The sequence below is a fragment of the Gavialis gangeticus genome, unplaced genomic scaffold (genome assembly GCF_001723915.1).
Source record: "Gavialis gangeticus isolate Ggan-Ray unplaced genomic scaffold, GavGan_comp1, whole genome shotgun sequence".
NCBI lineage: Eukaryota > Metazoa > Chordata > Crocodylia > Gavialidae > Gavialis > Gavialis gangeticus.
Genome location: NW_017729025.1, coordinates 26,221,996 through 26,233,360, shown reverse-complemented (window position 1 = coordinate 26,233,360; position 11,365 = coordinate 26,221,996). Strand labels below are relative to the sequence as shown.

The 11,365-nt window shown below is 40.1% G+C and overlaps 1 protein-coding gene across 2 annotated transcripts in view; it reads left to right on the top strand.

Moving 5' to 3' along the window:
• Nucleotides 1-11,365, top strand: part of PPP2R5C (protein phosphatase 2 regulatory subunit B'gamma) — a 189,714-nt gene that overhangs the window by 150,375 nt on the left and 27,974 nt on the right. For both annotated transcript variants that reach the window (XM_019518554.1, XM_019518555.1), the window contains 2 exons: nucleotides 4,968-5,027; nucleotides 6,885-6,993. In XM_019518554.1, the coding sequence (XP_019374099.1) occupies nucleotides 4,968-5,027; nucleotides 6,885-6,993 (169 nt within the window). The remainder of the gene's footprint in view (nucleotides 1-4,967; nucleotides 5,028-6,884; nucleotides 6,994-11,365) is intronic.

Below are 11,365 nucleotides of genomic sequence, written 5' to 3'. Positions count from 1 at the left end.
CTGCCCCACCCTCACACCCCTTCCCACCCCTCCACACTGGACTTACCAGGGGGAGGCAGCTCTCCATGCTGCCAGCTCTGCTCCTTGCTGCCTGAGTGCTGCACTGCAGCTGCACACAGCAGGGGCATTTATCAGCCAAATTATTGGCCCCATCGGGCCGATATCCGATACAGCCAGCTTTCTTTATATCAGTACTGATCCGATATCGGACTGATGGATTGGTGTACCTCTCTAGTCGTGATGTGTGGAAAGAGGGCAAAATCAAGAAGGTGTAAAAGGGGTCCTTCATGTGTTCCTCCACATTGCTCTACTGTCTTAATACGTTGCAAAGTTCAAGAAGTCTTAAGACATTTGGGAGGATTTGTAAGGAGGAAGGGGGACAGTTAAATTGAATGCACTGTTTTTTGTGATATAAACGTTTGGTTCCAGGCGTACAACTAACAGATGTCAGCACCTTTGTCATAAGAATACAAAAGTAATAAGTGGATTTCCAGGCATGTAGGCAGCATTAATAAATAGCTGGCATGAGTGGGTTTCCTAGAGCTTGGAATGTTTTCAAGTGTGGTCTGGGTCCCTTCTCCATTTTTTAAAATGTGCAGTACACACTCTAAATGAGGGCTTGTAGATTCATAGATTCATAGATTTAGGGTCGGAAGGGACCTAGTAGATCTTCTAGCCTGACCCCCCGCCAGGGCGGGAGAACAACAAAACCCCAAAACAAGAAACGGGACTCAAATGAGTCCAGCCAGGTAGGCATCCAGCCTCTTCTTAAAGACCCCCAGGGTAGGGGCCAGCACCACTTCCCTTGGAAGTTGGTTCCAGCTCCTAGCCGCCCTAACTGTGAAGTAGTTTTTGCGGATGTCCAATCTATACCTCCTCTCCATCAACTTGTGCCCATTACTCCTTGTTATGCCAGCGGGCGCTAGGGGAAACAGCGTCTCCCCCAAACCCTTCTGGTCCCCCCTAGTGAGTTTATAGACGGTCACCAGGTCCCCCCTCAGCCTTCTCTTGTGGAGGCTGAATAGGTTCAGGTCCCGCAGTCTCTCACTGTAGGGTCTGCCCTGTTGTCCCCGGATCATGCGGGTGGCCCTCCTCTGGACCCTCTCCATGTTGTCCACATCCCTCTTGAAATGGGGCGCACAGAACTGGACACAATACTCCAGCTGTGGCCTGACCAGCATCGCATAGAGGGGGAGGATCACCTCCTTGGCTCTTGTCAGGCATTGGCTTTAGAAACCAAATATTCAAGTTGGCACCTTGCTTTCCTCTTTATACCAGTATGCTATGTAGAAGTTTTTGAACTTTTTTTCTAGCATACTTTCCTGAATCACTTTCCCATTGCACACTTTCTTCTTTTAAAAGGGAATGTATGGCATTATCTCTTTAAGAGAATGTTGCTAACTGCGCTGTAGCCTTTTGCCCCTTCATGCATGAAAGACAATGGCACCAGCTATAGAGGGAGCTTACCTTCTCTACAAATGGTAACAAATAATGCTTTTAAAAGAGGAACATAGAAGCCGCCTAAAAATAGTGAGCAAGCTTCATCCATGCTGTCTGCACACAGTGGCTTTTGGCTGAACACAGTGAACACCAGTATTTCTTAGAAGTAACACTGGTACATTTTCTTTCAAGGAAAAGGTTTCTAAGAAAAGACAGGAAAAAAGAGTGCAAATAAATTGCTTACCCTTTTTAAACCTGGAGAGGCTTTTAAGTTAATTCAGGGTACACAGTTTCATGAAACTATATATTTCAGTCTGGATGGCACAGCAGCATCCCAGTCTATTATAATTGCCCTTCCCAACAGAAATTATTCTGCAGCTTCTTGGCGTCCATTACCTTAGGACGTTGCCAAAGCAAGTTTTCAGATCTAGACATTTCTGGTTTAAGGCTTTTGAATAGCTGATGAATATTCTGCTCACTCAGCTTTCATAGTTTTAGGAGCAGGGGAGGGTTTTGTTTTTTTTAAGCAATTCTTCTATTTTTGTTCAGAAACCTACGTGAGTAATGATTCAAATCCTAGATTTTACTGTACACCTTTCTCAACCAAATGTAAACAAGAAAGCATTTCTTTCTCAGACTGAAATCTCTTGGCATTAGAACTTAAAATCTCTATGTATATGAATAAAACAAATCTGGATATACATTTCTGTTTAGTACTTAAGAATTTATACTTTAATTTATAAAGAAAAAACCTAAGTTTATAAATGAGTAGCTTCAAGTTTCTGAGTCTTGAATTTGATTGAGACCATTAATAAGTCTTATGTATTACTTATGAAATACAGATTTCTATAAAATATTTACTTGGCTCATAGTTTGTCTCATCCTGTAAGCCCTGTGTTTATGCCCAGTTTTAGATGTAGGAGAGAGTTTTTTCTTCCTGCAATCACAAGCCAAAACCATACTTCTGTCCTGATATAGTGAATAGATTTTTCTTTTTCTTTACATATTTTTATTTCCTTTTTTATTAAATAATTACATTAATATGTTGCTAAATAAAAATAAAGGGTTTTTTCTAACCACATCATTTTTGCTGAAACCATCCTCTTCCAGAATCTTGGGTTTTTCCAGGAGTAAATAATTCTCAATTCAGACGCTTTAACGTGTAATGCATTTTTAAATAGGAGACTATTTCCTACTGTAAATGTTATTGTTAGTCAAGGACAGCTAGTTTCAAATCTGTGTAAATAATGGACTTTAGAACTTTCCGGCTTCAGCTGCATTGAGACAGTTGGAAAATTTGCAAGTCAGTAAATTATGCCTTTCTTCAGAAAGAAGCATCATGTAAAGGCTTGAGTTGCCTTGTGTAAATCTCACACAAAGAAGTCTATAATGCAGAAAAGTCTCTTGGAGTTGCTCCTTGCCCATTTGTCTTTAGAGACGGGGAAATTAATTACAGCCTCTGATTGTTCCATACCCTCATTATTGCCTTACTTTTCAGACATCATTTGGCTGCATTCAGTTTCACATTATTGCAACAGCATAAAATATGACAACTGGAAAAACAAAAGGATGTAGTCTGTATTATTTTGCTTCATAGCATAGGAAATTAGAGAACAGCAACCTACTGTGACACCTGAATACAGATTGATATGGCATTGGTAGCATTACTGTGTAGGGCATGCAATTCTGCTGTGGAACAGATGCTACAAGGAAACAAAAACAGCATGAGTATCTTTAGTCCTAGGACCTTTCAGAATTGGTAGTCTAAATTTATAACAATAAAAGCATTCTAAGTGGCTCATCTCATCAATAAACTAATCATAAGCACAGCAAGAAAACAGTGCTGAAGTTTTGTTATCCAAAACAATCAAATATGCTTCTAATATTGGTATGTACACTTAAAAACAAAAATCATTCAGCCTTCTCAATATGGATTTCTATGGGCTATCTGAAGTATTTTTTTCCCTGTTGTACATGTTTTTTTCTTTAATAGATTTAAGCTAAAAATGAATTTTAAATTAAACTTAGGAGCATTGTTGCATATAATATTAGATGGTTAGAAGGTGATCAGGGTGGATTTGATTTAAATCAAATTGATTTAAATTACTATTTAAATCACTGGCCAGGAAACCTTAATTTAATCATTGTTTTCTATAAAGAGTGCATTCTTTTGTTTGATATCCTTTATTCATTTAACTTCTTGAAACTTTGCACTTCTAGAGAGAGGTAAGGGCTTGACTGTGTATACACAAACTTGCAGAGAGCCAGTAGAACTGATGGGTGGGTAATCAGGTCTATATTCTGTCCTCTCCAGTATACTGTTGTTAATGAGGATGTTATCTCTATAGACAGCAAACTGTCCCTGTGCCTAAAGAAGGGAGTTTGTGCCTGAAAGCTTACAAAAAACAATTTTCCAATTATTCAGTTTGTCTAATAAAAGATATTGTATCTACCCAGAGAACCTTGTCTGCCTATGATCTCTGGAGACACAAATCCACAGTTTGAGAACTGAAACTAAGCATCACAGACAGAGCTGTCCCTGGTTGGGGTGGGGGGTGAACTGGGGCAACTGCCCCAAGCCCTGCACTTTGAGGGGCCCCGCGGAGCCAGGCAGAACAGCCATGGCAGCTCCGCACTACTGCTAGCTTCGCATCCAGCCACTTGGCACCCCCACCGCCAAATCTGCCGCTGGCTTCCTTGCATCCACACAGGCTGATTTGGCCTGGGCCCCACACCCTGCTCAGTCTCTGATCACAAAGGTGGTTAATGGGACCTTCTAGACCAGGGGTAGGCAACATTTCTTGGCCGGAATGCCAAAAATCCTCACAATGCCTACCTTGGAGAGTGCCAGCATACCGGAGCCTGGAGCAGCTGTTTGCAACCTCCTGGCTGTAGCTAGCCCACAGAGCCCGGTCTGCTTGCAGTATTGCTTGCAGCCTCCCAGCCACCTGCTGGGACCGGCCTGGACTCCGTGGCTGGCAGCAGCTGCTTAGAGCCCGGGCTGGCAGTGGTGTGCCGAGCAAAATGGCCTCGCGTGCCATGCTCGGCAGGCATGCGGGGGTTGCTGACTCCTGTTCTAGACTGAGCATTGGGTCCCATTGGGTAGAGTGGTTTCCTTGAATCTTCATTAATCTATAGAGGAGCCTCTGGGCCCCAAAATAAGTTATGGCCCCTAATAGAGTCCACGGCCTGTTGTGACGTATTTATAAAACTTCTAAAAAGGTTACATGAATATATTGTCTCAAATCATATAGAATTAGAAGCTATAATCACCTATTCCATGATAATATCTTTGAGCTTTAACATATCTTAAATAAAGCTATCTTTATATAATATTTTCTTTTAAAAAGCATCCTAAAAAAATTAAAAATATGATTAAATCAAAAAATATATGATTTAAATTTTAAAAATCTGATTTTTAATTTTTTTTTTAATGTTGATTTTTATCTACCCTGAAGGTGATATCTTGGAGCTAGAAGTGTGTCTTCATTGGTGACTGACTGAAACATTTGTTTAATTTTGTTTAGGTTTATTTATGAAACAGAACATCACAATGGAATAGCAGAATTATTGGAAATATTGGGAAGGTAAGCTACCAGTTATCCCACAAATCATCAAACCATTTAAAATGTGGAGAATTTTTAAAAATTGATTTGCAGATTGGACTTTTTTTTTTGACAACACCATTAAAATAACTTTTTACCACTAGGCAAAGTTGTTCCAAAGGATAGCTGCAAGCATTTAAATTATGAAAATACCAGTGAAAGAGACTGTTTACTGATAAACATTTGGCCTCACAGGTCACATCTGGACCATGGACTTCTTGGGGGCTGCATCTGTACCTCCTGGTGGCAGGTTTTTTGGCACAACTGCTAGAGCCACTGCTTTGGCATGACTCTGGAACCTAGGGATTGAATGTTGCTGCCACTCATCTCTTCTTTTCCCCTGCTGCAAAAATTTAGTTATCAACAGCAGCCAAAGACCCCACATTCAGCAGGAGGCAAACAGGTGGGGGGGCGAGCAGCAGGGGCTCCAGAGCTGTGCCTGGCCAGCAATTCCAGCAGCTGCATCAACAGGCCCTGCAAGCTGCAGATTTACCCCTTGCAGACCACTAGTTGGACAGTTGTGGATTAGATTAAATAAAAGTTATATGGAGAATATAAAGAAGAGTGTGATTGGTTTGAAGAAGAAGATTGGTTTGTCTGCAAAAGATAAGTTTCAATGTCTTGTGTAATTTCCAGATGGACTGTAGAAGATGCATGGTAATGAACAAGCTTGAAAGGGCAGTTGTGACTTAGTACTGCCTCCACTATCTAGTATCTGATCCTGTGTGTAAAATTGTTGATTGCCATCATGTTATATTTTAAAAAATGACACTGCAAAATTTTTCAAAATGCTAGTTTGCCAACTGTTATATGAATTAATTTTCATTGAATCTGATTATACCAGAAGTGGTTGTTAATACTTGCATGAGCTTTCATACATCATTTATTACTGCAGTATCTGTAACACATTTACATATTACATTTGCCTTTTGGTAGTATGTTTACTTGAATAACAGCAACACTTGTACCAACAGTCAAATGGCTTCTTGAGGGTTCCCACGTTAAGGACTGATTTGATAACTGACATTCAGTCTGAATGGAGACTAACAAAATAAGCCACATCTAAAAAAAGGTCATCCCACTTTACTGGAAAATGATAATATTTGAAACAATGCGAGTCTATGCACATGCGTAGAGTGACCATACATCCTGCTTTGACTGAGACATTCCAGGATTCTGTAGCTTGGTCCTGGCTGATTGGTCAAGGTCCAGGCTGGAAGGTTGCAGGAGCAGGGGAGAGGGATAATTGTAGACAATGTATGTACAGCTCTGCTGGATTCATTTCTGGCAATGGAAATTTTCCACTACTAGAAATAAACATTTGTATGCAGCCTATGTCTTCATCTGTCTGCTCTTCTGGATAGCATTCCCCTTGTGTGGAGTCTTTGTCTGCTTCCCTCACTAGAAGTGAGGTATTTGGAAGGTAGATTTATTTAGATTGTTGTTCTTGAGGCTCTTGGGAAAGAGCTGGGATCTGAAGGAGGGAACCACTGAATCCTATATGCCACTTGAAGGGAGGATTTTAAAACATGGAAAAAACGTGAGATGGAACCCATGCTACAGGAGACCAGGAGTAATGTTGATTTGACTGTTGAGTGAATTTGTATTGTGTTGTGTAAAACAATTAAAGTTAAATTTCCTTTAATATTTTGATCAGTCTTTATTTTATGACTTACATCCTTATAAAATATTAATGCAGTAAGGATATTTCAAATTAAAATCACCCTAAAACAACAAAGACTGAGGAGAGATTTTCTTTGCATATTATTAAAGTGGATAAGCATGGTGAACACTTTGAGCAGTTACTGATTTTAAAAATTCCTAATTTTCTTTTTCCAGTATAATAAATGGATTTGCCTTACCATTAAAAGAAGAGCACAAAATTTTCTTATTGAAGGTGTTGTTACCTTTGCACAAAGTGAAATCACTCAGTGTCTACCATCCACAGGTAAATAAATGTTTTTGAGGTATACGATTGTTTTTTTCACTAGGAGACAGTGCTAGAAGTAGACTGGGGTACTGGACACCTAGATTCTGTTCCCAGTTTTGCCACAGTGCTGACTGGCTTTTGGCAAATCAGTTAATCACTTTGTATCTCTATTTCTCTATCTGCTAAATGGGGATAAATATACGTCTTTCAAAAGCACTCTGTTTATGGAAGCAATGCAGTAAATAAAGGTTAGATTGTATGGAAATTCTTGAATTATGTAGACTTAAAGCAAAAGCTAAAATTTCTGGTATAAACATAGTTCATGTTCATAGTACATTTACCTTTTAAAGTATAATCGCATTGCAGGAAAATCTGTTTTAAAGACACAGTCTTAAATGGATTGTAAAGAAAAGCTGTAATGCAATGTATTTAGCTTAGATAATTTTAAATATATTAACTCAGTTGAGTTTGTTGCAATTTGTGGGTAATGGATGTCTTAAACTGCTTATTTATTTAGTTGCTTGTCACAGGAATGTGGCAAAACCCAAATATCTTGAAAAAGTAGTAAGTTAAGTTTTTTGAGCGAGCCGTCCTGGATTGAAAGCATTATTAGAACTGGGCAAAACGACTTTGTGTAGTGGATGGAGGGAGGGTATTGGGAGCATCACCCAAAGAGAAGCCTAAGGATATGGATGTATGTACATTTTCATCCATTTCAAAAGAGGAATGTTTAAAAAGGGCAATAGCTGTTACGTTCTAATTGTATTGCTTCCAGCTTGTCTGAGTTTTACACATGTAGCAAAACTGGTTCAACTAGGATTAAATTTGGAGCAGTTTTGCTACATGTGTATCACTTCCAGCTCTTCTGCATGGAACAGTGTATCAGCTCTGCCCTTTTGTAATAGCCCCAAATGTACATGGGTCCATACCCTGATCTTAACTGTGCAGTCAAAGTACACCCTACATGATGGAATAGTTGGAAGCAATGTAGGTAACCGGACTGAGAAGGAGCAAGGGGGTAAAGGAGTTGTTTCTTCCTTCCCATGCTTAAGCTTATGCTCAATCCTAACAATCTTCACATTTTCCTGATTTTTTTTTTGTTTGTTTGTTTGTTTGTTTCGTTTGTTTGTTTTTTGTTTTGTTTTGTTTTCCTTTTCATTTAATAAGTTGTGGCCACCTCAACATTGCTGCCCTGGTTGAGAGGAGCTGCTCTTGTAAAATTGTCAATGGGAAAAGAGAAGGAAAAGACTCTCTTTTTATGGCATTAATCCTAGAGCACCAAACAGTGTATTTACTCGAATTGAAGATTTTTTTCTTTATCCCCCCATTTTTAACATGAGGTGGGAATGAAAGCCTCATCTTGCATTTGAGTGCCTGAGCTGCTGCTGCAGCTGCCACCACTGTCTGGCTGGGGCTAGGGTGGCTCATGCAGTAGGGGAGCACAGGGGAGACGATAGCATCCAGGGGCGGGGGGACTGGGGAGTATGTGTGGGAGACCACAGTTGGTGGGGGTAGGGCAGAGGAGACGGTGCAGGCGAAGGGGAACTGCTACTGTTACCTGGCTGAAGATGCAGCTTGCGCTTCTAGCAAGTAAGCAGTAGCAGTGGCGTGGCAGACAGGTACTGGTAGTAAGTAGCAGGAGGGGAAACAGGCACTGGTGAGCGTTGCAGACATGCAGAGGGGTGGGGGAAGTAGCAGTGAGTAGAGGACAGGTTTCAGGCTACCTGCCCTTCCCCCTGCTTTCCTTGCCACTCACCCCCTTGCTGCTGCTTTCCCTGCTGCAGTGGTTTTTTGGGGGATGTGAATTTTAAGACAGCCCTCCAATAATTAGGTTCTGTATGTAGGAAATTATAAAAAAGTTATAATGTTCCAGGTATATAATGTAATTATTGGAGTGTTCATCTTGAATTTGGGTAAGTATAGTAAATTACATTCCATTTGGCCAGTTAATACATCCCGATTCTCTGATTCTCAAAATGGTCTGAAACAAGTTCTAAGGTGGGAACTTCCTCCTGTAACTGCCATTTGGAAGTGATATTAAAACCTAACGGCTTTAATAGCCACATTGACTGCTTATCATTTTAACAAAAGGTATTCAGTTAAAGTATTGTCAGTTGTTGCATGAAGTGAAAGGTTTTTTTGGACTGAGAACAGTGGAAAATTGGATACCTGTCAAAAGACTGGGATAGGGAGCGCCTTAATGTTTAATCCCAGCAATGTAGCCGTCAGTAAAGGTTAAGTTAACCTTCAAAGGAAAGAAAGAGAAGATGGATATGGTGAAGGATATAGAAGTAAAGAATCTAAGTGAGTGGCAAGTCCTTCCCTTCTCTGTTATCCATAGGCTCAGCACTTAGCTTTCTAGCATTATACCTGCCTTGGGTAGCATATACAATGCAGTTATTTGTTGCTAATACAGAAATCTGCAAAAACTGAAAATTTGTACATTGTGGAAATTAGAATTTAATATGAAAATAGGAAAAAATACATGGCTGATTATTTAAAGTTCAGTTCCTTTTAAACCTCAGATTACCTGGGGCTGATGGAAATTTTCTGGCTCCTTTGGAAAGCCATACAGAAGATATGTCCAGATTGCTGCAGAGTACATTGTGCCATTTTTGTTTGTGAATCCAAGACTTGCAGTACAGCCAGTCTCTCGTGGGTTTACCAACATTCAGTATTTTCATTAATGAATTAGATGATAAACTAAGGTGTGCACTTAAAAAAATTTGTGGAAGACACTAATCTGAGTGAGATGACAAACCCTTTGAAGAACAGGTTTAGAATTCAAAACTATCTTGATAAATTGGAGAAATTATCTGAATTCAATACAATGAATTCATTGAAACGTCAAGTACTGTGCTTAGGAGGGGAAAATCAAATGCAAAAGCAGCAGTACAGAAGGAAAGCATCTGGAGAAGTTTAGGGAACTGTAAACTGAATTCCGAGCAGTATTAACAGTCTTGTCATATGTAAGATATGGGAAGCAATTATTGGGGTCTCCTTAATGTTGGTAAGGGCACAGCTGGAGTACTGTGTCCAGTAGACAAGCTTTAGAGAATTCAGAGGAGAGCGTCACAAATAATATTTAGGATAAATGACCCTTCAGAAGAATGGGTGTTTTAGTCTAGAAAAGAAAAGGCTGAGGGTTGTAACACTCAAACGTGTTTAAAAAAAAAAAACAACACAAAAACCCACACACAAAAAAATAAAGCTATAAAAAAGGAAAAAGACTTTTTTTTTCCATGTCCACTGAGGGTAGGATACACAAGTCTAATAATGCACTAAAAGAAATGTAGGCTAAATCGTAGGAAAAGCTTCTAATGAAGTAAGTCAAGCACCGATACAGGTTACCAGGCAGGTTTTTGGAATCCTTGCCACTGGAAGCATTTAAGAACAGGTTAAACAAACATCTGTCAGGGATAATTTAGGTATAGTTTTTCTGTATCAGAGTAGAGGGATGAACTAACTCGCAAGGTGTATGCCTCCAGCAGCAGGGACCAGGCCAGCAGCAGCTGCCAATTTTGCATTTCCCCAAGTAAGTGTTGCCCTCCTCATGTTGCCAGGACTAGAGAGGGCCTTTAAATCCCTTTCAGCCCTATATTTTTCTGATTTATATAATAGCACGCATTTTTTAAACTTTTGTATTATGTACATGCATGCAAAGTTTCAGAATTTGGTATAATCTTCACATTCGATAGTGAATTTGGTACAATAGGAATCAAGGAGGTAAAGAAAAAATCTAGTCTCCCCCACTCCAGCAGTTCCAGAGAAGAATTCAAAGAACTTTGGATCTACAGTTTTTGAGAAACCCCATAAAACTGAAAATCTCCTATAGCAAGGAAAACTTCCCTGCTATTGCCTGCAATTTAGAACAGTTCTGCTGACTTAGATTGGTACATAGCCAGTCTCCTCCATTCTTTTTACCTCTTGAGAGCAGAGAACCCTACCTCAGCCCTTTTACTTTGTCATATTCACCTCTCTGGGAAATAGGAAATAAGGACACAAGCAAAAATCTTAGGAAGCCAGTTTCAGAGCCAATGGAGAGAATTACTTAAGGTCTTGCTCATATGTCTAAATTGTTTAGCTTTCAGAAATCTTTCACCATCTAGCCTTTAGACCTGTTTTTCAAAAGTGGATTTTAAATTTGTTATTTCATGCTGTTTCTAACTGCTGTTGATTGCTGGTAAGATTAAGTGTGGTTGTTGCAGGGAGTCAACTGTCAGGGGAAAAAAAACACCACATGCTTCCCACAGACTGAACCAGATCAGAAGGGGAATGGAACAGCTGGACAGTGCCCCCACCTGGTTTACCAGACGCTGGGCACCTCTGGTGTGGGGAAGAGCCAAGGAGGAGCAGCAACTTCTCTCCTCCCCTCCCCCCCCCCCCCGGA